The 25704-nt window shown below is 48.2% G+C and overlaps 2 protein-coding genes and 1 long non-coding RNA gene across 15 annotated transcripts in view; 1 reads left to right on the forward strand and 2 right to left on the reverse strand.

The window, feature by feature from the left end:
* The window catches only part of DLG3 (discs large MAGUK scaffold protein 3), a 167499-nt gene extending 148907 nt beyond the window's left edge, over window positions 1-18592 (forward strand). For 6 of the 9 annotated variants that reach the window (XM_005286017.4, XM_065557386.1, XM_042851018.2 and 3 more), the window contains 7 exons: window positions 3906-3947; window positions 5407-5457; window positions 6660-6761; window positions 6925-7097; window positions 7689-7798; window positions 12817-12908; window positions 15086-18592. In XM_005286017.4, the coding sequence (XP_005286074.2) occupies window positions 3906-3947; window positions 5407-5457; window positions 6660-6761; window positions 6925-7097; window positions 7689-7798; window positions 12817-12908; window positions 15086-15192 (677 nt within the window). In that variant the 3' untranslated portion in view covers window positions 15193-18592. Of the gene's footprint in view, window positions 1-2358; window positions 2405-3905; window positions 3948-5406; window positions 5458-6659; window positions 6762-6924; window positions 7098-7688; window positions 7799-12816; window positions 12909-15085 lie in introns of all 9 variants that reach the window. The other 3 variants (XM_005286019.4, XM_005286022.5, XM_005286018.4) reach the window with 2 other exon arrangements.
* On the reverse strand, window positions 9633-15088 carry LOC135973552 (uncharacterized). The gene is made up of 2 exons (XR_010590453.1): window positions 14924-15088; window positions 9633-11432 (listed from the first exon to the last, which is right to left on the reverse strand). It is a non-coding gene; the product is annotated as an uncharacterized LOC135973552 (long non-coding RNA).
* A 3490-nt stretch (window positions 18593-22082) lies between the features above and the next one.
* The window catches only part of TEX11 (testis expressed 11), a 110318-nt gene continuing 106696 nt past the window's right edge, over window positions 22083-25704 (reverse strand). For all 5 annotated transcript variants that reach the window (XM_065557384.1, XM_065557381.1, XM_065557380.1 and 2 more), the window contains one exon: window positions 22083-24597. In XM_065557384.1, coding sequence (XP_065413456.1) covers window positions 24526-24597 — 72 coding nt within the window. In that variant the 3' untranslated portion in view covers window positions 22083-24525. The remainder of the gene's footprint in view (window positions 24598-25704) is intronic.

Raw genomic sequence — 25704 nt, forward strand, 5'->3', positions numbered from 1 at the left:
ATAGTGACCATTTCCCAGAGGGTGGTAAGGCATGAACCCCTGGCTGGCAGCCTCATTGCACTCTCCCTGCTGGAAGGTCAGATCTGTTCCCATCCCGCTTCCCACATGGAGCTAGGAAGCTCCACATGAGGACAAACCCTGGATGGGGCCACGCTCTGATGGTGCATGGCTGTGATCGAGGACCTCTGCTCTGACACCCCCCGGCAAACCCCCTGTGTTGAATGGAGGGTGTTCAGAGTGGGGCAAATGGAGCAGAGAGATCAGGACTGTCAGAGGCTGCCCACCCACCCCCAGCACATTCTCTACAGGGTAGCAGCTGAACTGAGCATGTGTTACTGTCAGTGTGGTGAAAACGGCAGTGTGTCTGGGTGTGAAGAGCTGTGCACTCCGGCGCAGGAAAGCGCAGTCAATTCAGATCAGTCAGAGAGGCGTGTGGACTGTGCTCCTCTGAGGAACTGAAGGGTTCAACACACAAACCTACAAAGTATTTCTACGGACAGGTTTGCTGGCCAGTGAGCCACTGAGGGAGGTGTTCCTAACCTGCGTTCTGGGCTGCAGGCCACTCGCCTGGCACTGCCCTTCCTCTGCACTTGCTACACGTCATCAGCTCTCAGTAATGCATTGGGTGCTTTGTCAGCAGTGTCCATGTAGACAGCTGTGGTCTCACAGGTAGGAGAGGAGGCGGGGCCAGGCAGAGCGAATCCACCTGCCAGGCTGCATTCCCGTGTCATGGTGCACTGCTCAGAATGGTCTCCGCTCTGCGGCTCAGTGCAGCTGGGGCCAGGACCCAGAGCCTGTCCACACACCACCTGCATGGTGTCTCACTTCGCTTGCACAGACCTCCATCTCGTGTGTTTATGGAGGGAGAGCAGCCAGATTTTCAAACGAGTTCAGTACCCAACCTGCTGAACTCTTCTAAAAATCTGGCTCTGGGTGAGTCCAGCACGCCTGTGTTCCTTCCTGGGCCTGACTTCAGCCATAAAAGCTGTATGTGCATCTGCATACTCCAGGGCCTCTGGCGTAGGATGGTTGGTGACTTGGCTGCCCAGTGCGCTTGCTAGATGCATCTGCATATGTGTGGTTGCAGGTGTCATAACAAAGGTAGGACAGACCCGAACTGCACTGGCTAAATGAATATGCAAATCCTCCTTAGGAGGGCGGCCCCCTCTCTCGGCTCCCCCAGCTTTGCCAACGGATTGTGAAATTCCAGCGTCCCCTCTGCTCAGGGTGCACAGCTCACAGTGCACCAAGGTGTCCGTCCCCAGTGGTTGTAGGGATTTGTGGGGGAGCGGGAGCCATGTCTGGGAGAGTCCCTGGGGAGGGGGCTTGGCTTGCTGCTTTCCCTCCTGGAAGGGTTTGTGGCTGGGGGATGGCTTGCCTGTAGAGGGTGGCATCAGGCAACTGAACATAATTGAATTCATGACTGAAGTGGATTCACCACCTGCCTGTGGGCTCTGTAAAGTTTGTTTGAGGGCTCGTTCTCTGCCAGCTCCAGGTTAGCATGTGCTCACGGTGTGGGGGGGACCCCACTCCCCATCTAGTTCCTGCTGTAGGTAGAAACTTGCAGCCAGTCTCCCTCCCTTGAAATGCTTCACAGCACTTGACTAAATCTGCCTGTGGAGTGCTCGTCAGGGAGCAGAGGCCTTCCTCTGCGCACTCTGCACCTGGGAACGTTGGGATTAGGGGAGCTGAAGCAACGACCTGCAGAGGGATTTTCAGTGCTCCTCAGCCCTTCCAGGGAAGCTGAACGGCTCAGCCTGGGACTGTACTAGAGCAGGGGTGTGGGCAGAGGGCTCTGGGGCACAGATCCCTCAGACACCTGGAGTGGGAGATGCAACGTACCTGGCCTTCACCAGTCCATCAAAAAGCCGAGTGAGGCACATTCTTGGGAAGGCCTCCCCTCAACTTCCAACAGCACCTCTGGGATCGGAGCAGCTCACTCGGGGGTGGAAGTTAGCCTGCTCCAGGGGGCCAACTCTTCCTCCGCAAGAGCCTTTCCAGAGTGCACTCGATGAGCAGGTAGCCTGAGGAGGAGTCCGGCACACGGGCACCATTGGTCTCTGGGCTGTGGTTTTGGCAGGGCTGCCCTTGGCCCTGTGGGGGCTGGTTAGAGGCCCTGCGATGGCCATGGGCTGGGTGAGAGGACACGGCTCAGCTCAGCAGTGCGAAGGCTGGCCGTCCTGCCTGCCCCAGCAAAGACACTTCTGAATTTTGTAACCTCACTTGCAATTGCAGCTCGCAGCCGTTCTGCACTCCTGTCACTAATGCTCACCTGGCTCTGTCTTCTTCCTCTCCTCTCTCTGTCTCTCACTCCCCTCTCTCGGGCTCTCTGCCCCTTCCTGCGGTCTATGAAATCAGGACTTCCCTGGGTTAAGTGACGATTATTATGGAGCAAAGAACCTGAGTAAGTCTCATTTAAATGCACATCGTTGGCTCTCCGTGTCTGGCATGTCTGGCGCTGCGCCGGGGGGAGGCTGGGGTCCAGGACTGGGAGTTAGTGCTGCTCTTGATGTACAGCGCTAGTCACGCTGAAGGCTTTGCTCCTGCTTCTGAGGCTGTGGGTTCCAGTCCCAGTCAGTGGAGGTGGAGGGAGCTGGGCTCTGGGGGAGGGAGAACTGCCCCTTGTGCTGCTCCCATGGTGGTTTAGAATTCCCTAGCAGTGAGTGACGCAGTCCTGCCCTCCAGATTGCAGGGTGAGCTGCTCTGTTGCCTCTTGTTAGACTGACGGTCACAGCTGGAGCTTGGATCCAGCGGCTCCCTGCTCTAATGCCAGCCCAGATGAGTTAGCGTCAGGGCTGCACTGGAGACGGCTGGCAGGCAGTCGGGCAAGTGACGGGCCGCAGGCGCGTCACTAAGCAGGTAGCTGCGTCTTTAAGTGCTACCTGCCTGCTCCCCGTGCCAGGTGCGTGCACATGTACCCTGAGCTGTGGAACGGCTCCTCTTCCTGACTCCCTTTGGGGAGACGATCTTCACAGCTTCCGCTTAGAGGCCAGCTCTATGCAAGCGGTCCCCTGGTTGCCCACACCTTCGGGACCAGCACAGCCCCACGCCCCTGAGAGGTGCAGGACGAGTGAGTGACCCAGTGTCTGCGGAGGGGCCGTAGCATTGGAAATGGCCTAAACAAGCAAGGCCCCGAACTCTGTTCCGTCTTGTCAGTGTCTTGTCTCTGTGAGTCCCCCCGTCCCCCCAGGCTGGTTTGCCCTCGTCAGACTGCACTTTGCTTTAGGGTTTGTGCTGGTGTATCCGTGTGCTGCGGCAGCTTTCCTCCTCTGCTCCCCCTCCCTGCATGACACCTGGCCCAGGGGGACTCGAACTGGCAGGGCCCTGCCCCGTGCCTCTCTGTGGATTTATGCCGTATCCTTCAGGGGGGGGCGGCAGCTCCCTGCTCTTGGAGATGCTGCAGAATGAGGCCTGGTGCATTCCCTGGGGAGGCCATTACTAATGCCAGGGGCAGAGCTGCTTCCCATCCCTGTGCACACTGCCTGGGGAAAGGGAGCCCTGTGAGCTCGTGCCCACTGGGTACAGAGAGAGCCCTGCCTCTGGCGTTCGCATCTTCCCCCTTTCACCCTTGGCAGGGTGTCCCAGACGCAGTTAACTGGATTTTCCTGTTGAAGCTACTGACTGAAGGACCCGGAAACAAACCTCCTGCAGTGGTGCCCTACCCCTGGAAATGCCAGTTCTAATGCAGGAGTAAGGGATGGGGGCTGAATCTGTAAGAGGAATCTCACTGGGTCTACAGGCTGCCATTGGCTGTGGGGGCCCCAAGGCTGTGCTCGACCATGCCCTCTACCTGTGTCCTGTGGCCACTAGCGTTGGGCCACTGTCTGTCTCCTACCCCATGTGCCCTTTGTGAGTTCCTGGCTGCACGTGTTCTGAATTGGCGTCTTTTTCTTGTTGGTTTGCAGAGGGCGTGACATCAAACACCAGTGACAGCGAGAGCAGTTCCAGTAAGTGTCTTTCTCTCCTGCTGTCTCTCACCTCTGTGTGTGTGCGTTCTAAGCATTTTCATTCCTCTGTTGTCCCCATGGTGTTTCCTGTTCGGAGGCCGATGCTTCCTTTGGCCACTCGAACTGAAGGCCCTAGAGATGCTGTGGCCTGCTCCCTCGAGGGGATGGGAGCTTTTTGCCAGGCCTGGTTAGCAGTGTCCTTAGTGGCAGCGATGGGATGCAGTGACATGGGAGCCATGAGGTGTTAGAGGTCACTCTTTGACCTGTCCCAGCAGAGGATCCCGCCCCAAGGCGCGCTAGTTTCGGGGTGCCACATGGCTCCTATGTCCTGACTTCTAGCCCCTGGGATAACACCCCATAGGTCTTGGAAAGCTTGTGCTCAGAGAGGAAGATCTCTGCCAGCTGCTAACACCCTGCAGCCCACCTACAGCACAAGCCCTGCAGGTGCACTAACAGCTACTGCAGCAATAACGCGCATTCTGCCTGAGGCTTCTCTCTCCTCCTGCCACAAAGCTGCCGCTGTTCTGCTTACGCTTCCAGCTAGGAACTGATCCTGCCCTGCCGGGTCCCCAATTCGCCCTGCCAGGATGCTCTGAACCAAATGCGCTGGTGGTGCCGGTCAGGCAGCTCAGAAGGGCCTGGCACAGAAACAGTGTGTGTAATGAGGGCAGTGTCCCCAGCGCCTCTTCTCCCACAAGCCTTCAAACAGGCAGGGAAATGGGTGCCAGGGATCCAGGGCCTCTGGCGTGTCCCCGCAGCGCAGATGGGAGCTGGGTTTACGGTCTCCCCGCACACTGAGAGGAATGGGTTCCATACAGCTAGCCAGAAAGGGTGAATGGCTGAGTTGGTCCTGCCTGGCTTTGAGCCCAGAATGTGGCTATTCCAGGTGTCATTCAGCCGGTAACCCAGGGAGCAGCCGGGCTGTGGAATCGGATCCTCAGAGCAAATAGTGGCCAGGTTGCCGCTCTGGGCTGGGGGGGAGCCATGGGAAGGGAGCCTGGGTCATAGTCCGCAGAAAGAGCGCCCTCTGGTGTTTGCCCTAGTGTTCCAGGCAAACTGCCATGAAACAAATGTCTGACCAAGTCATGGGCCACCTGGGTTTAGAGTGCAGCCCGCCTGTTGGCCACAGACTAGCCTTTGGGTTGGCTGCAGGGGCAGCGTGATGGGGGAATGACTCTCGCTCACGTTTCGGGTCTTCCTGGGGCAGTCAGAAAGGAACACTGCCCCGAGGCAGTCCTGGTCAGGAGCAGCACCCCAGGCTGGGACTCTCCTGTGCACTTCGCTGTCACCCTGGGACTTCACTGTCCAGCGGGGTGGGCAACCCAGAGGCCTTTGGGGCACTTCTGTGTATGGCAGATCCTGGCTGGCTATTGCCTTCATGCCACTTTTTGGTCGCAAAGGGTCGAGGCAGGAGAGGCCCCTGCAAACACTCACCTGCTTCTCCCTGGCTCTATTCCAGAAGGACAAGAGGACACTATCCTGTCATATGAACCAGTGACACGGCAAGAAAGTAAGTATGGGGTGGGGTCTGGAGTGTGCAGTGGTCTTGAGTCCCAGCTCTACAGCGCGTGGTGGTCTTGAGAAGTGCCTACACACAGCGAGTCCTTAATCAAACCTTGAATCTCCAACCAGCACCTAAAACTGGCCTCGGGCAGGCGTGGGTCTGCAGGGACTCTGCTCTCCCGGCCTCCCAGAGCGGCATGTGTTGCGAGGTGTTTAATGGAAACGTGAGGGGAACCTGGCTGCCTAGCACTCTTGGCAAGCCAAGCAGACACTGCCCATGAAATGCCTCTGGTCAATGGCAAACGCTTGAAACACTGGCTGTGAAACAGTCATTGCTAAAAATGTAACACCCGCTGCCCTTCCAGAGTCTTGGGTCCTTCTTGTACCAAGCACCCGCCTTCACCTCAGGCCACCCACCACTCTGTCTGATTCATGCCCCAGCCGTATTGCACCTCGTGACTGCATCAGGTTGAGTGCCTGGGGCCAGAGGCTAGGAGGGCTCATTTCTTTTTAAAGCACTTAGCACGTTGTTGGTGCTTCACCTGTACCAACTCAAGGCAGCGATTCACCCATGAGCTGCCAGTTTGCTGGTTCCTCAGCCAGAGAGTAACACGTCCTATCCTCCAGACACGAGTAGTGCACGTGCCAGCAGCATGCCTGGGGAGAAGAGGTGCATTCCTCCCCTGGAGCTTGCAGGCCAATGGGAGGTCAGCCTCCCGCACTTGTCTGAGCGGCTGTGGTGGAAGGGCTTGGGAAGAGGGTGTGTTGAGGCAATAATTTGGGTGCTCTCGTGGAGGAGCGAACATGGAAGTGCATGTGGAGGCACATAGAAGAGGTAATAAGCACTCATCCTCTTGTGTTCTGCACCATTTGCCTCTTTGGGAGTGTTGCTGATGCGTCCTGTGGGCTGAGCCCAAAGACAAGTCCATGAAGCTGTTTCCGGGTGCGTGGGAAAGGGGTCCTTGTTCTAGAGTGAGACTGGTTCTGTCCTTGGGTAGACTTGGAGCTCTGCTGAGCTTAGTCCCCACTGCAGGAAAAGGGCCTTCAGTATTTCCACAGACCACAAGTGTGAGTGCTGTGCGAATGGCCGTGGTGTATTGACCACAAGTATTCTGGAGCCACATGGCCCACTCCAGGCTTCAGCGAGTGTGGGAGCAGCTGCTGGGATCAGAGACTCAGCCTCAGGGTCGTGGCTTTTCTTGTTTCCAGTTCACTATGCGAGGCCAGTGATCATCCTGGGGCCAATGAAAGACCGTGTCAACGATGACCTCATCTCCGAGTTTCCACACAAGTTTGGCTCCTGCGTGCCACGTAAGTGTTGGTGTCTCTCTCAGGTTGTGAGTTAGTGACCCAGAGGTGTGCTCTGGAGAGGGGCTGCTGTTTCTCCTGCCTGCTGCATCTGAGCCATATAGTGGCAAAGAGAGGCAAGGCAGGGTCGCGGTGGGCTCTGTCTCATGAAGCCCATCTCTTTCAGACACTACCAGGCCTCGGCGTGAGAATGAGGTGGATGGGCAGGACTATCACTTTGTCGTATCCCGAGAGCAGATGGAGAAAGATATTCAGGACAACAAGTTCATCGAGGCTGGGCAGTTCAATGACAATCTCTATGGGACCAGCATCCAGTCGGTGCGGGCAGTTGCAGAGAGAGTGAGTGTAAACGTGGAGGCAGCAACACTGCTCCAGGGAAGCCCGCAGCTCACCCAAATGATTTCTGACCCTCTCGCGGCTGCACCCATTGCCCATGTAACTGTGTGTGGAGCAAGAGCCAATTGGACACGGATTCCTGCCACGCCATCTGGCCTTGTTCCACAACCTCATTACCCAGCCCAGACTGCCCAGTGCTCTGCTGCTAAACCCACCTCTCTCCCCAGGCAGGAGTCCTGCAGAACTCAGGCCTCCTAAGCCACTGTGCTACCAAGGCCACCATTAGCCGCACCAGTGCCTGCTTTATCTTCACAAGCGCTGGTGCAGAGGTTCTTTGCAGTGAGTAGAACAGAAATGCTCTGTGCTCAGAGCATGACACAACCCATTGTTGGTTTTTAAACAATGTCCTGAACGTTGAAAGGAAGCCCCAGTCCCTTCTCCGGGTGCTGCCACCCTGCCCCAGTTGGGGGTCCATGCTGGGGGTTGGCTTGTATCTCGGGATGGGCATATTCCATCCCTGGTCCTCCTGCTCCAGGCTACTTTCAGAGAGGGAAAGTGACTGACTGAAGCTGGTCCCCTCTTGTGCCCTGCTAGGGGAAGCACTGCATCCTGGATGTGTCTGGCAACGCCATCAAGAGGTTGCAACAAGCACAACTTTACCCTATTGCCATTTTCATCAAGCCAAAATCCATTGAAGCTCTCATGTAAGTGCATATTTTCCACCTACCCCTTGGGTGCGCTAGCTGCAGGGACCAGGAGCCTGCACTCCTGCTGCTTCTAATTCAGAAAAGGGGTGTGGGAAAGGCTGCTACTGTCGCTGTCATAGAATCACAGAAATGTTGGGCTGGAAGGTACCACAAGAGGTCATCTAGTCCAGCCCCCTGCACTGAGGCAGGACCAGAGTTACCGAAGAGCATCCTTGACAGGTGTTTGTCCAACCCGTTTTTAAAAATCTCGAATGAAGGGATTCCATGACTTCCCTTGGGATCCTATTCCAGAACTTTTCTATCCTCTGAATTAGAAAGTTTTCAGAGTAGAGAGAGGTAAATAGTGGTGTCCCCAAGGGTTCTGTACTGGGACCAGTGCTGTTCAACATACTCATAAATGATCTGGAAAAAGGGGTAAACAATGCAGTGGCAAAGTTTGCAGACGATACAGAATTACTCAAAATAGTTAAGTTCAAAGCTGACTGTACAGAGTAACAAAGGGGTCTCTCTGAACTGGGTGACTGGGCAACATGTAGACAAATGCGAAGTAATGCACATAGGAAAACATAATCCCAATTATACATACACAATGATGGGGTCTAAATTAGCTGTTACCACTCAAGAAAAAGATTGTGGAGTCAGTGGATAGTTCTCTGAAAACATCTGTTCAATGTGCAGCAGCAATCAAAAAAGCGAACAGAATGTTAGGAACCAATAGGAAAGGGATAGATAATAAACCGAAAATGTCATATTGCTGCTATATAAATCCATGGTACACCCACACCTTGAATACTGCATGCAGATGTGATCACCCCATCTCAAAAAAGAGGTATTAGAATTGGAAAAGGTGCAGAGAAGGGCAACAAAAATGATTAGGGGTATGGAACAGCTTCCGTATGAGGAGAGATTAAAACTGGGACTGTTCAGCTCAGAAACAAGATGGCTAAGAGGGGTGTGATGGAGGTCTATAAAATCATGACTGGTGTGGAAAAAGTGAATCAGGAAGGGTTATTTATTCTTTCTCATAACACACGAACCAAGGGTCACCAATGGAATTAATAGGCAGCAGGTTTACAACAAACATAAGGAAGTACTTCACTCAGAGCACTGTCAACCTGTGGAACTCGTTGCCAGTGGATGTTGTGAAGACCAAAACTATAACTTGTATAATTCACAAAAGAATTGGATAAGTTCATGAAGGATAGATCAATCAATGGCTATTAGCCCAAGATGGTCAGGGATGCAACCCCATGGTGTGCATGTCCCTTGTCTCTGACTCTTTCCCCCCCCCCCCCAGAAGTTGGGAGTGGATGATGGGATGGACCACTCAATAAATTGCCCCGTTCTGTTCATTCCCTCTGAAGTATCTGGCACCAGCTACTCTCAGAAGACAGGATACTGGGCTAGATGGACCACTGATCTGACTCGTAGTGTACAAACATAAAGATGGCCGTATTGAAAGTTTTTCTGAAATTTTCCTTGCTGCAGTTTAAGACCATTACTTCTTAACCAATGGACATGGAGAACAATTGATCACCGTCCTCTTTGTAATATCCCTTCACATATTTGAAGATTGTTACCAGGATTCCCACTGGTCATCTTTTCTTAAGACTAAATAAACCCAGTTTGTTTAATCTTTCCTCACAGATCAGGTTTTCTAGCCCTTTTATCATTTTGTTGCTCTACTCTGGACACACTCTAATTTGTCCACATATTTTTAAGGTATTGTACCCAGACCTGGGCAGAGTACTCAGTTAAGATCTCAGCCACGTAATCCAGGACAGTTACCTACCATGTCTGTCTTATGACATATTAGCTTTTTTCACAACTGTATCACATTGACTTGTGTTCAATTAGTGATCCAACCCCCAGATCCTTTTCAGCAGTTATACCACCTACCCAGTTATAACTATTTTGTAGTTGTCCATTCCGTTTTTCCTTCCTAAGTGTAATACTGTGCACTTGTCTTTACTGAATTTTGCTTGTTGATTTCAGACCAATTCTCCAATTTGCAAAGGTCCTTTTGAATTCTAATCCTGTCCTTCAAAGTGCTTGCAACCCCTCCACGCTTGGTGTCCTCTGCAGATTTTATGAGCATACTCTGCTCTCCATTATCCAAGTCATTCATGAAAGTATTGAATAGTACCAGACCCAGGGCTGACCCCTGCAGGACTCCACTACCTATGTCCCTCTCGGTTTGACAGTGAACCATTGAATGCAGTGTTTCAACCAGTTGTACACCCAGCTTACATTTAATTTCATTTATATCATATTTCCCTAGTTTGCTTTTGAGAATGTCATCTGAGAGACTGTGCCAAAAGCCATACTAAAATCGAGATATATCACTTCTTCTACTTTCCCCTATCCACTAGGCCAGGTACCCTGTCAAAGGAAATTAGGTTGATTTAGCATGATTTGTTCTTGACAATATAACCTATTATTGTCTAGGTGCTTACAAATTGATTTGTTCCAGTATATACCCCAGTATCGAAGATAGGGTGATTGACTACTCTATAATTCCCTGGGTCCTTTTTGTTCCCCTTTTAAAGACGGGCACTCTGTTTGCCCTTCTCCAGTCGTCTGGGATCTCACAAGTACTCCAGGAGTTCTAGAAGATAATTGCAAATGGTTCCGAGTTCGCTTTAGCTAGTTCCTGAGGTACCCTAGGGTGAATTTCATCAGGCCCTGCTGACTTGAATACAGCTAGCTTATCTAAATATTCTTTAACCTGATCTTTTCCTATTTTGTCTTGTGTTCCTTCTCCATTGTTTTTAATATTCATTGTGTTAAGTATCTGGTGATAGTTTACCTTTTTAGTGAAGTCTGACGCAAAATAGGCAATTAATACCTCGCCTTTCTTCACATCATCATTGGTTAGCTCTCTCTACCCATTAAGTAGAGAATTTACATTTTCCTTCACTTTCTCTTGCTCCTAATGTATTTAAAGAACCTCTTCTTACTGCCCTTTATGTCCCTTGCTAGGTGTAATTCATTTTGTGCCTTAGTCTTTCTGATTTTGTCTCTCCTGCTTGTGCTATTCTTTTGTACTCTTCCAGAGCAATTTATCCGCATTTCCGGTTTTTGTAGGATTCCTCTTTTAGGGTCATTAAGGCACTCCTGATGGAGTCATAATGACCTCTTACTTTTTTTTCTATCTTTCCTTCCCACTGGGATAGCCTGCAGTTGTGCCTTAAATATCGTCTCTTTGAGAAGCTGCTAGCTCTTCTCAACTCCTTTGTCCCCTTAGATTTCTTTTTTCCCCATGGGACCTTATCTACCAGTTGTCTGAGTTTGTCTGCTTTTTAAAAGTCCTTTGTGCTTATTCTGCTGCTCTCACTCCTTCCTTTCCTTAGAATCATGAAATCTGTCCTTCAAGTAGTGTCCCTGTGGGCACTCCACTCCAGGTGCGCCTGTGCCTTTGATCAGAGATGTTTGGTAGCAACGCCCCCACACATTCATGCCCTGGGCGGAAAGTATAAAGGGCTGCGTGGATGAACAGCCATCCGTTTCTTTTCAGCCACCTTCAGTCTGACAGAGTCTGCTGTGTGCCTGTTCTCTTTAATGGTGATTTTAGCAGTTAGTATCTAGTTAGTTCTCGGTAGTGTTTTATAGTTCCTGGAACAGTTGTTTCCTTAAAAAATGGAAAGAAAAAAGGGAAGATTTTATATCTATAAAATACTTTTATTTTTGCAAAAAGAACAGTGGCACCTTAGAGACTAACAAATTTATTAGAGCATAAGCTTTCGTGGACTACAGCTGGTTATTTTGCTCAGGGATGCCAGGGATTTAAAAGGCGCTTCTCTCACTGCGAGGCTCTCCTAAGCAGTGACGGGCGTTCTTAATGCCTCTGCTGTTTGGGAGAGGCTCCTATTTCCCTGTAAGTGCAAGATCTGCACTTTTTTTTCCAAGGGTACATCCTGAAAAAATAAGGAGCCCAAGTTTAAACTGATGCTGGAGCAAGCCTTAAGACCAGCTTTGGATGCAGGGACAGAGGACCCCCCCAGTATAGCTAGCACTTGTATATGTATATAGTGAAAACCAGTAAAAGTTTATTTAACAAAGTGCAGAAATTCAAGTGACCACAGTAGAAGTATTGGAAATAAATGCTGTATATAAAAGTAAATCATAATGTGCATTCTAGAACCTACACTTACGTCACTAGCTGCTTTTCTCTCTTACAGAGCAATGGTCACCCAAAGTCCTTCCAGCGTTTTACACTCAGGCTTGGCTGGACTCTTAAATAAGTCACGCTGTCAGCTTGCCTCCTTGATAGAACAATCCACTGCCCTTATTTCTAAGCAGGACACCCCTGCTGGCTGTCTTTTTCCTGTACACTCCTTTCCGGTAGATTGTGAAATCTCTTAATCAGCATCTGGCTCAGTCTGCAAATCGGCCTACGTTGGCGGACATGATACACAATGGCCAGATAAGGAGATAAACATCTGTTACCCCATGCCTGAAAGGAACCTGTCCGAAACATGCTAGGTCCTGGTTACCTGTCTTAAGAACATAATTTTCACTAGAGACACACAACTTCTTAAATATGATCCATCCATCCATTTCACAGTGATTGATGACCAGTGGGCTACTGGCTCTCTGCAGAGACCTCAGACCCCACCCTTTTGTGAATTATATCCAACCCATGGAATCTCTGTAAAACTGTGACTCCTCTGTGCCCTCTGCTAGTTTGCACTACAAGGTTCTGGGATCACATGCACTGCAGCAGAAGGCTAGGGATTGCCTGGGCTTTCCAGCATACCTCTGTTCTTTGGGTGAAGTGGAAAGATGTTGGTGCTGGAAGGAATTGCTGGAGTTGTATTGCACAGGGCAGCAAGAGAGCATGTGAAGTTCGATATGTGCCCCAGTTTCTTGCAATAGAAGTCTGTAGGGGCTGCACCAGGGCCTAGCTCGCTGATGCATGGAGGGTTTCCAGCACTGGTGGTGGCGATAGCTTTTGGCTTGTCTTTTTAAGTAAAAAGAAACACATTCAGACTGTTCTCATCCATGCCTGGCAGGGAGATGAACCGGAGACAGACATATGAACAAGCCAACAAGGTCTTTGACAAAGCCATGAAATTGGAGCAGGAGTTTGGAGAGTATTTTACAGGTAAGAGTCCTGGATGGGCAGGAGTGACCCCATCAGCACCACCTTGCTGTCAGAGTCATGGGACTCTGTCCCTCCGAAAACAAAAGAATCAAGAAATGGATATGAGTCTGTGAATGTGGCTTCATGGAGGGGCCCTTCAGCTATCCGGAGGTAACGGCAAACCTGCCCTCGAGACGCAGAGGGAGGCAGCCATACAGGATTTTCTGAATTGCTGAAGGCAGCAAGGAGAAAAGGGGCCAATAGAAAAGCAAGACTTACAAATGCTGCGGAAGGGCTGCATAGGACCAGGGATTTTAGCACATGAGGGCAGGGAGCACTAGAGAGAGGAGGACCATTTAAAACAGTTGAAGGATGAAATTAGTGACTTGATGGGTGAAGACTGAACTGCTTTTTACAGTCAGTCTTCAAGAAAAGCATGGGCACTTGGCTGCTTAGGAAGAGAAGGAGCATTTGCTGAAGGGCCAGTAAGGGAGTACTTGGCAACTTGTGCCTCCACAGATCAGCTGGCCAGCACAGCAAGTGTCCGCGCGCGTTAAGGAAAATAGCGGACACGCTGTACCACACAATTATTTCTGGAAAATAATGGGCAGCTTTGGAGGCACCAAGGCTGAAGGGGAGCAAATGTGTTACCAGCTTGAAAGGAAAGGAGTGATCCCACCAGTTGCCATTTCATATGCCAGACTGCTACCCTAGGAACTTTCCCAGCCAAAACACCTGCCAGAGGAGGAGTTCAGGCTAGAATGGGCCAGTTACTGGCAAGTTAAAACCCTCCCCAGAATATTGTCCTTTCACAAAGGTGAGCAGGAGAAGCCCAAGGAATTCCCAGTGCTTTTTGGGTTGCTTTTTGATATGCTCACGCCAACAGCTGGGGGGGAGAAACAGGCGAGGCACACTGTGTCTTTATTTGCTACCAACAGACAGTTTCATGTGGAAAATAAGTTCAAATTGGCTCATTTGAGCTGAAAACGTGGGTAAAACCCATAAACAGGGTGCTGATAACTGGAAGGATCTCAAGGGGAGACAGGGGCCTCTTTGGGAGCAGCGGACACTGGGGTGAGGCAGACCTTATGTAACACGTTTGTGATCATAGAGACAGGGTGAGCAGCACGTGGGTGACGTTCCCAAGTGACACTAAATTGGGAGGAGGCTGGAAACATGGGCAGGAAATAATGGAATGGGATTCTGCTGGGCAGGGGAACCCAGGGGAGCAGGAATGGCAGAGTGAGCCCTGCAGCAATAAGGGAGAGCAGATTCGATTATCTTGCAATGTAAGATGGCTGCAAAAGAGCCACTGTGATTCTGGGCTGCATGTACAAAGGCCTCGTGTCATGGACATGGAGGGGGATGGACTGCCTGTCTGTCAGGCTCTGGTGCGATGTGGGAGCCAGAAAGATTGACAAATTGTGAGGAGTCCAACAAAACGATCTGGGGGCTGGAGCAAATGAGTTCTGGGGGGAGAGAGAAAAAGCCAAATCTGCCTGGTTTCATTAAGTGTTGAGTCCAACTCAATAGGACAAAACCAGTCATCTACAGTTAAGTGAAGGCATGTTATCGGAGAAATAAGATGGGATTTCAAAAGGGAAAACACCTGTGTGAACTTGAAACTTTTGGGCAGTGAGATGCGCTTGGCTGGGGAATCCTCTCCCAGGAAGCCCCAAGAACTTCTCCCCTTGGGAGCTGGAAGCTAAACTAGGTCCCTGGGCCTGCTGGAAGCTGTAATGAGCCAGTCTTTATGAAAGTGCCTGCAGCTCCTGCTCAAAGGTGGATGAAGTAATGAATACTGAGCTCCCAAAGGCTCTGTACCTAGTGTGTTTTAATGAAATTGTCTGAAAAGTTGATTCTCAGCCCCTTGTTGAGAGACTAGTTGGTACTTTGTACACATGAAAAGAGTATGCCAACATGAGATCAGCATGAGCTCTCCCTAGAATTAATCTGCTTGGAGGTACTCTGCATCCTTAACTCTCCATGTCCCGGTTTGCCTGTTGTTCACCTAGCGCAGATCCAGAACTACTTACAGGATTCGCTCAGGTCTGCTGGTAGCCGTGCCGCACCGTTCTCTCCCATCCCTTCTGGCTGCTTTGCCTCACTAGCTGGGCGAGGGACCTTTGCATGGCATGTGCAGGTGTGGTGCAGTGTTGCCTGATGTTGACTGACTGGTTTGTTCTTTCCCTTTTTAGCCATTGTACAAGGAGACTCTCTGGAAGAGATATACAACAAAATCAAACAGATCATCGAGGACCAGTCTGGGCACTACATCTGGGTCCCATCCCCTGAGAAACTCTGAAGACTTCCCCCATCAACTTCCTTGTGAGCAGATGTCTGAAATCCCTCCCTCACCTATGCCCCAAGGGGGTGGACATGAATACTTCTCCTGCCCCCTTTTTTAGATCGTCGCAAGATTGAGTTTTCTAGTCCTGTTTCTTTTTGTTGGGATGAATCAATCTCACTTACCATGTGACTGTCCCCACCATTCCTGCATGGACCTTCCCGCTGCTCCATTAGAGACCGATGAGATCCCATTCAAGTCGTTTTTTATTATTATTAAAATTTAACCCAAGAAGCAAGATGGGAGGAGGCGGCTGAGGACTTATGTAAAGAACGACTGAAACAACAGATTTTTTTTGAAAATGAGCTAGGACTGGAGCTCCCGGGGGCATTTCTCCAAGCATGTGTCACTGCCTTGTAGCTCTGAACAGTGCAACAGAAAGCATTTTATTTATCTGTATATGTAATTTATATATAATATATAAAGATATTATATATATATTATATATATGTGGACTAGAAAACCTGAGGGACCTCCTAAAACGGTACTATATTATTGCAAGGATCTTTTAAATTGTTGTATCCCATTCACTGGGCATGGGAGTCCCACTCTGGTCAAGAAGAGATTGAAATGGTACCAAGTGCTTCGGATGCTTCTCACATCTGGTCAGTTTTTTGAGAACCAAAGCCCAGCTCTTTGGGGTAGAGCAGAGAAACTGGGATGCCGTGTGCGTGCAGAGAGGGCCTGTGGTCCAGACTAACATGTAGCAGCTGATCGGAGTGAAACTGGAAGACCCAGACTGAGCTGGAGGCTGCAGAGCGAGAGAGAACGGATAAGACGTTATTAAATTGCACATTGTTTTACACACCACCTAATGTGTTTGCATGAGAGGTTTCCTTTTTGTTCTATTTTTTTAAGCAGATGTTAAACCAAAACCATATTGTGTTGCTGTGTCAGCTTTTTTTATTAGAATTTTCTCATGTTAATAATGACCTGTGGGTATAAAATCCAGTTTTTTAACTTATTTTTTAAGATGGTTACATTGTAAATAGAATCCAGACCCAGGGTGTCATAGTTAGGAAATAATCTACAGACCATATGGAATGAGCAAGCCAGCTGCTCTGTGCTGCTGCCGGAACACTTCAATGTGGATGCAGCAAATGCCATCCATCTGGTCTCCCTGGGGACCTACACTGGATTTGAATCTGGTGTGTGATAGAGTGAGGGAATTCCAGTCTTCCTCATGAAAGCACACGAATTCCCCTCTGCTGCTGGAAGAAGACCATAGCTGTGCCTGGAATGGAAGCTCACAACTTCCCAAATGAATAATGGAATTTAATACAGAGTTCAGAATTCCAGTAACCGTGAAAACGGCTGTTCCCCTGCAAGGGGTGAGGACCTTTGCTGTGGAGCAGCTGTGCATGCCGTGCAGCAGGGTCCCTTCCTGAGTCCCTGGGACTCAGCGCTTGGCAGATAGTGCTTGTTCACCTCTTCTGTTTAATATTTCTACTAGTGACCAGTGTCTGCATAAAGCCTGTTCTGAAGTTTGGGATCCACTTTTAGAAAGTCTCAGGAGCTTTGCAGTCTGTTGGGGATGGAAATGCAGACAGAATTGTACCATCATGCTGTATAATCAAGAGATCTTGTGACCAGGTGAGTGGTGTAAGACCACAGACAGGTAGTCTTCCTTGGACTGAGGCTGCTGCTTTTGAGAAGCACAGGTGTGTGTGTTCGAATGTGGCTCTACCTCAGGAAAAGAGCTTCCAAAAGGATTTGTGGATTTTCTAATCTAGATTTTGTTTTTCAAGTACCCCTAATTCTAGTGCAAGAGCCCTCTCCTCTGCAGGGAAAAATGTAAAAACGTTCTCCATGCCCCATTCCTGTACACCAGAGCAAAGGAGGTCACCATAAAAATGTGAGCAGGTATGTCTTCCTCCTTTCCATGTGGTGACAGTTGGATGCTACAGAAGAAAACCAAGCTGTTGCTGACCTAACCTAATAGGATCAGACCACTGCTGTTTCTAGCTAGACAACACCGTGCTAATACTGTCCACTCCCTGAGGTGATAGATAGCTGATTGTGTCAGTGTGTGTTGTGCAGTGGCCTCAGTTTTAAATACAAGTGAGAACTGCTGTAAGTTTGTAGAAATACATTCTGGTAAGTGAGACGTGTCCCAGGAGACCAAAAGGGATTTAGCAATCCTGTGAGACTCAAAGCAACGCTGCAAAGCTCATTGATGGAACCACTACTGTTGAGAGGTGGAGCTAAAGGAGAGAGGACTGCTGTAGATTCCGGCCATGGACTGATGTCCAGTGTTATAGCTACTGCCTGCTCGGTTGGTTCTGCTCTGGATGCCACAAGCCCCATTCTCAAGAGCTGGCTTAAGTGAAATAGGAGCAAGTTCCTAAGATGCTAGTCACAAGGGTTACAGCTTCTTAACTTTTTTTCTAAGAGCCTGTCTCCCTCTCTTCTAGTCCCATGGAGAAAAAGGCCAGTGTACTCCATGGTATAGGTGAAAGTATCCAGTCAGTCATGACACTAGTTGGTTACCAGTGTTTCTTCCAAGGAGACATATATTTTTAATAAACAGAGAGTTGCAATGAACTCTGACTCAGAAACCTTCTTGTAAAAACCTTTTATTGTGTAGTGGATCCCTGCCCTTTGGAGGTTGATCCTGGCACCTGAGTGGGGTCTAGCTGGGCTGTAGTGAACCGAAGGGTTACGCTCAACATGCCAAAGCCTGGAAATGTTTAGGTTTCTAGGTGGGAGGGGGTGGCCCCTAAAAATCAATCCTGAAAAAGAGCAGTTGTTGGGTTTAGATTAGTGACCATAGCAACAAGAAGGCCCCTCTGCAGTTTTACCAATGCCACTAGCTCTTTGAGGTGGGGTTGTGGTTGCAGGCCTTCCCTAATACTGTATCATAATATATTCTGTGCCCTGCAAGCAATGTGGGGGACTAGCTGTACCACTTTTTTTATCAGTGGAAATTATGTGCCTTTCTGAAACCCTGCTGCATCTGGTCCTGCCTGTACTGCAAAGGAGGGGACGTGGCTTGTTTTTCACTGATAGGAATATGAAGCTGGGGGAGGGTCGTACTAAGATTTAACTTAGTCAGACATGCTATTTGTACAATATGGATGGGCAGAGGTTATAATGACACAGCTCCATTGAAGTAAAACATTGGGGATGGAGTGGTCTTTACTAAATGTAGTTAAAACCTATTTTTGAAATTCCCAGTGTACTCATTCAGTGTGTGAATGGGTTATCTGCTCTCATGGGGAGAGGCTACTATTTTAATGGTGCATCATTGTACGATCCCCGTAGCAGGCCCAGCCTCAGAATCAAAAAAAAAAAATCAGCTCCCACATCAAAGGGCTGGAAATCTGTTTCAAAGTAAAGCCTAATTAAAAAAAAAAAACTAGCTCATAAACCATTTTTTAAAGAAGCGGTTTCCTGTATGGTTATTTCTATTAGACACTTTAGAAGTGTAATTGAATAACTGAGTTTTGATAGAGTTGGAGTGACTGAAAGCTCTTACCCTGCAGTTTTCCTTTCAGAAGCTGGAGATGGGGGAATAAAGTAGCTTTTGAAGCACTGGTAACAGAAAGCACAGAGTAGTTTACTGATGACTCTCAGGTTATAGTCCACATATTTAATTTTTTGTTTAGTTAAGCATATTAGTGATTATCAGACTGAAAAGATCAATAGTCCCTCTAGTCTGGTTTCTGACAGTGGTGTATATACCTGATCCTTCAGGCGTAAAAGCCTCAGAAAAGACAATTAATTAAATAGCATGACAGGGGAGAAGTTCCTTCCTCAATCAGGGCTGTTAGTGGTTGGAAGCAGGGGTAGTCACATAGCTTACAAACATATCCAGGCCTGCTGTAAATACAGATACCATATCAGTGTAGAAGCCTTTCTTGAATCATACTGCATACTCTATCCCAAAAATACCGTGTGGCAGCAAGCTCTATAGCTTAATTACTCTGGTGGAAAGGTCTTCCTGTCCGCACACGACATGAACAGAAGGGTAACAGTCCTGCCTCAAGTCCTCCAAGAGCTCGCTTAGCAGCTAGACCCAGTACATGAATGGAAAGGTGGTTCCTTTCTCTGCCCCCACTCCAACTGACACTTATCACAGATGCTTCAGGGACAGGCTGGGGTACTCACCTGAAGCAGCTACAAGAGATGGTCTCAGAACAATTTACAGCTACACATGAATGTCCTGGAGTTGAGAGCCATCAGCCCAGCCTGGCTAGCATTTCTGCCTGTTCTGCAAAACTCCACAATGCAAATTCTGATTGACATGGCTGCACTTCACTATGGAAACAAACAAGGAGGCACTCAAGCATTCCCTCTGTGCCAGGAAGCCATCAAGTTCTGGAAGTGGTGTCACTATCACAGGATAACGCTGCTGGCTCTACACATACCAGGGGTCAGCAATTACTGAGCAGATTTCTCAAGCAGACATGCAGTGACCATTTGCAAATGGTTACTGAATGGGTCTGGCAAGCAGCTAATGTCTATCATGGGAGAGCGGGGGTGGGGGTAATTGTCCTTTAAACTTCTGCTCAAGCAGAGATGAGAGCTTAGTCTTGTTGCCAGATATGTATCCTTGAGACCACCAAAGGAGAAAACTATCTTCCTGCTTACCAATTGCCCAGATCCCTAAAATAGTAGTATACAAGATCAGGCAGTCATCCTGATAGTCCCTTACTGGCCGAGACAGTTTTGGCCATCAGACCTGCTACAGCTGTCCATGTGGCAACCTATCTCCCAACCAATCTAGATGTAATATCCCAGAACTAAGGTCAACTCCTGTGCCCAGACCCGCAGTCACTGCATCTGACTGCTTTGATGTTGGCTGATTGACCACTACTAAAAGAGAGGCATTCAGAAAATTCTCATCCAAAGCAGGAAGTCCATCCACCAGGAAGATTTACCTTCCAAATGGAAAAGATTTTTCCACACGGGTGGTCCAAAAGAACATGGACCTAGTACAGGAATATACACTGACAATCCTTGATTATATGCTGCTACTAAAACAGGATCAATTCATATTTAACACTCTCAAGGTCAACCTAGCAGCAATATCTGTGTGCCACACACTGGTACAGTCACAAGAGACATTCTCTCATCTAACAGTATTGAAATTCCTTTAAGATCCTCCTTCATTCTTGCCCTCAGGTTAGATAGGTTATGTCCTTCCATAGGGACACGGTAGTGGTCAGGACACAGTCCAAGGTCATAGACTCTAAGGTCAGAAGGGACCATTATGATCATCTGGTCTGACCCCCTGCATCCTGCAGGCCACAAAACCGTCCCTACCCTTCCTTGACTCTGCTGATGAAGTCCCCAACTCCTGTGTCTTAGTGACTTCAATTGGCAGAGAACCCTCCTGCTAGCGATCCCTGCCCCATGCTGCGGAGGAAGGCGAAAAACCTCCAGGGCCTCAGCCAATCTACCCTGGAGGAAAATTCCTTCCCAATCCCAAATTTGGCGATCAGTAAGACCCCGAGCATGTAGGCAAGAGTCTCCAGCCTGACCCTTGTTAACCATTATACTGTTTACCTACCATTGCTTGATATTCCTCAGCTAATATGTTTTACCATTAAACCATTCCCTCCATAAACTTGTCTAACTTAGTCTTAAAACCAGACAGGTCCCTCGCTCTCACCGTTTCCCTCGGAAGGCCATTCCAATATTTCACCCCTCTGACGGTCAGAAACCTTCGTCTAATTTCAAGCCTAAACTTCCCCACGGCCAGTTTATATCCATTTGTTCTCGTGTCCACATTAGTACTAAGCTGGAATAATTCCTCTCCCTCCCTTGTATTTATCCCTCTGATATATTTAAAGAGAGCAATCATATCCCCCCTCAACCTTCGTTTTGTCAGACTAAACAACCCGAGCTCCTCCAGTCTCCTTTCATACGACAGGTTTTCCATTCCTCTGATCATCCTAGTGGCCCTTCTCTGCACCCGTTCCAATTTAAGTTCATCTTTTTTAAACATGGGAGACCAGAACTGCACACAGTACTCCAAATGAGGTCTCACCAGTGCCTTATACAACGGAAGCAGCACCTCCTTATCCCTACTAGATATACCAAGCATCCCAAGACCGCATTGGCTTTTTTCACCGCCACGTCACATTGTCGACTCATAGGCATCCTGCGGTCTACTAGAACCCCTAGGTCCTTCTCCTCTTCCGTTACTTCTAACCAATGCGTCCCCAGCTTGTAGCTAAAATTGTTGTTAGTCAGACCTGAGATGGTCTGACCTCCACCTGAACAGGTCGCTCACCTTGTCAGTCTTCATGACACACTCTTGATACTGAGAGAGAAGAAGCTGCAGACTCTGGATGTCGGCAGGGCTTTGCTATAATACCTTGATTGGACCAAGCCTTTCTTGCTTTCTCCTTGCCTCTTTGTGGCTATTTCCAGTCACACAGTCTTTTCACAGAGACTCTCCAACTTGATCTCACTGCATGTCCATCTGCTATTAGCTGACTGGTGAGCCTGTCCCGTAGGGCACAGGGTGTGTCGACCACCTGCTTCAGGAACAGTCCAACCTGTCAGGTCGGTAAAGCTGCAGCTTGGAGTAACTCACTGAATTTTGTTGAACATTGCCCTTGACATGGCTACCTGGGCAAATGCCCATTTGGCAGGGCAATACTCCAATTGTTGTTTGGTATGGCTAGAACGCCACTCCCACCATTCAGGGAGGAATGTTTGCCAGTCACCAACAGTGAGTTCCATGCTTCTTAGTGTAGGCACAATGTGCCTCAGGTGGCACATGACCAGATTCATCACCGAATTTGGTCTGCTGATTGGATCATTAGCTTCCTTGGCATGGGCCAGGTACTGATGGGGAGCACGAAATGAACACTAATCCATGCTCCCCAGCGTCACACTGACACATACTCAAAGGATGGTTCCTTATTTTAAGGTAACTGTGATTCTTCAAGATGTCAGTGCAGATCTGACGACCCACCCTCCTCCATCATTTTTCCAAGTTCACAACTACTACAGGCTTTGAACTGCAAGGGAACTGATGAGGGGTCAGCGTCACTCTGCCCTTTCTGCCTTCAGAGGGGAGCATGAGGCAGCACAGGGCACATGTGCAACCCCCCCCCCCCCCCAACAACTACTGCTATTCAAAGAAATACTGTACAGATCTCACATACAAGGAGGGGATCCATACTGACTACACCATATCATGGAATCACAGGTACTTTAGGGTAAGTAATTCTTCTGTCTAAGTCTTCAATTAAATTCTGACCAACTAGCATTGAAACAAAGTCTCTCACTGCTGACTTGAGCCATACTGAAAAGCATCTAGTGCAATATATATAATGCAAGTCAGTTTCTGTGAATGCTGCAATGGCATCTGCTTGTGTCAGTCTTCAGGAAATGAGCTAATTACCAGCTGTAGAACACCTCAGGAGGAGGCCTAGATAAGGGTTCAGAGTAGCAGCCGTGTTAGTCTGTATCCGCAAAAAGAACAGGAGTACCTGTGGCACCTTAGAGACTAACAAATTTATTACAGCATAAGCTTTCGCACACACACACACAGCATGAACAGGTGGGAGTTGTCTTACCAACTCTGAGAGGCCAATTAAGTAAGAGAAAAAAACTTTTGAAGTGATAATCAAGATAGCCCAGTACAGACAGTTTGATAAGAAGTGGAGATACTTTATTCTCCCAAATAATCCAAAATGTATTTTGTTTGTTTGGCTTAAATGATTTTTTGGGGGGAGAAGTGAGGGAAGGAGAAAGCTTGAGTAGGAACAGGCACCCTCTTGTGTCAGGCCTACAGAAATAATACTTTCACTATACAGAGTAACATTGCAGCCTGCTTTTTACATTCAGGAGCATCTCTGACCATGAGCTCTGCTAATGCAGCCCTTAACAATTGCAGGGGGTGCAGTGCTGCCTGGCCTCTGCCAGTTGTGCACTAGTGTGGGAGTTAAGCACCAGCTGCTGATCTTGTGCACGTATAGCTGAATTATGTCATCTGCCAGCGTTGCACTGGGACACTGATTGTCAACTTTCCTTCCAAATAGCAGCAAAGCTGACACCTGCAGTAAAGCTGGAGTGATCTTTTCTAGGTGGTAGGAGCACTACTATAGGTAAGTGCTCTAAAATCCACATGCTTTCTCAGATTACCTTGGGGGAAAAAAAATCACTGTCCCTCCTGGGCATTTGGGGTAGAGTGAGTGGTCCAAATCTTGAGATCACTTCGTGCCAATGCCTCTCATCGTTCAGCATGAGGTGTAGCAGTGTGCTGCAACTACTCCCTGCCCTTGTCAACCCAATGGTCCCTAACATCATGAAGAGCAGTTGCACTGCATGCAAATAAATGAGGCTACAACTCTGGACCACCCCCCATGAAATGCCCATTTACTTAATTGTTCTTCATGTCTGCTTACCATAGGGCAGCCCTCGCTGAACTATATTGACAGTGTATCCCCGAAGGCACTCTCCTTCCCCACTCAGCTGTCTCTTAAGGTAATCACAACTCAAGCTGCTTTAAGTGAGCATGTAACTAACGTTTTAAGTTCTGTGTGAGACCTACTCAAACATTCTATTTGCTTTTTTGAAATGGCAGCTGCACACCAGTTTTACTGAGCTATAACGCTGCTTGTGAAACACAGGCTGCACCAAGTTGTTTAGGTCAGGTTGTATTAGTCCTATTAAATTTTAGCTGGTGGGGTGGTGTCTGCTCACCCCATCCATCCAGCTGTGGATGGAGGCTCCAGCCTGTGTACTGCTTTTGGGGAGGTTAAGGGTCAGCATTGACTAACTCAGGATGTTATATTTAGCAGCTTATAAACAGAGCACTAGCCAGAGCTTTAGCATTTTGTGTGTGACAGCGTGAGCGAGCCACCTATTCTCTTTAGTATAACAAAGTGAGTGATCGTTGCAATCCTGGCCAGCAGTTCTAAATGCCTGTCCATACCAAAATGGACTGAAAACTAAACAACCCAGTAAATATTTATGTAGGAAGACAACTCTGGCAGCCACAAGATGCATATAGTGCGGGAACACTTTTATTGTTCACATGGCTACTTCCTACATTTAAACTAGCCTGGCTGTACAACAGCAGCCCCATCTCATAAAGTTATGACTCAGCTTCTTACCGTTAAATAGCTCTATAGCATGAATACAAGTCCCTGAAGGAAAACAGTTACATCTCCAATAAAAACTTCCTTAAAAGTACATAGCTTTCAACTGGCCAAGAGGAGCAGGCCCTGGCTGCTGGTCCCAGCACTCGCTGAAGAGCTAGCAGTCTCTTCTATCCAGCTGAATCTTTACAGGGGGTACCATCATGCTGGCTTGCTGCACTGAGTGTTATTCTTCATTTGGAAGGAACCCCTTTGCTCTGTCCAACTTATCCAGCACCTCGCTGTAAAGACCAATCATCTGGGGGAATAGAACCACCAACAGTCCTCTGAGTAGATAAAGAAAAACAAAGCTCCGCCATTCGATTAGAGGGGAAGGGGCAGGGGTCAGAGCATGTTCCTACAACCTGAGCTACACACTGGTCTACACACAGTTGGGTTTTTTAAACCAATGTAACTATAGCTGTTTAGAAAGTGATTAGTTAAATCAGTGCAGCCCATCCCTCTTAATGTGCATGCATTTATACCAATGGAAAGGTGCTTATAGCAGTATAACTCAACTAGGGCTGTCAAGTGATTAAAAAAATTAATCATGGTGTTAAACAAAAACAGAATACCATTTATTTAAATATTCTGGATGTTTTCTACATTTTCAAATATATTGATTTCAATTACAACATAGAATACAAAATGTGCACTGCTCACTTTATTTTTGATTACAAATATTTGCATTATAAAAAAACTAAAAAATAGTATTTTTGAATTCTCCCATTACAAGTATTGTAATGCAATCTGTTACTCATGAAAATTGAACTTACAAATGTAGAATTATGTACAAAAAATAACTGCATTCAAAAATAAAACAATGTAAAACTTCAGCTCCTACACGTCCACTCAGTCCTACTTCTTGTTCAACCAATTGCTCAGATAAACAAGTTTGTTTACATTTGCAGTAGATAATGCTGCCCACTTCTTGTTTACAATGTCACCTGAAAGTGAGAACAGGCATTCACATGGCACTGTTGTAACCGGCATCGCAAGATATTTACGTGCCAGAGGTGCAACAGATTCAGATGTCCTTTCATGCTTCAACCACCATTCCAGAAGACATGCGTCCATGTGATGACGGATTCTGCTCGATAACGATTCAAAACAGTGTGGACCAATGCATGTTCATTTTCATAATCTGAGTCAGATGCCACCAGCAGAAGGCTGATTTTCTTTTTTGGTGGTTCAGGTTCTGTAGTTTCCACATCGGAGTGTTGCTCTTTTAAGACATCTGAAAGCATGCTCCACACCTTGTCCCTCTCTCAGATTTTGGAAGGCACTTCAGATTCTTAAACCTTGGGTCGAGTGCTGTATCAATCCTTAGAAATCTCACAATAGTGTCTTCTTTGCATTTTGTCAA

Source organism: Chrysemys picta, chromosome 9 (assembly GCF_011386835.1).
Source record: "Chrysemys picta bellii isolate R12L10 chromosome 9, ASM1138683v2, whole genome shotgun sequence".
Taxonomy (NCBI): Eukaryota; Metazoa; Chordata; order Testudines; family Emydidae; genus Chrysemys; species Chrysemys picta.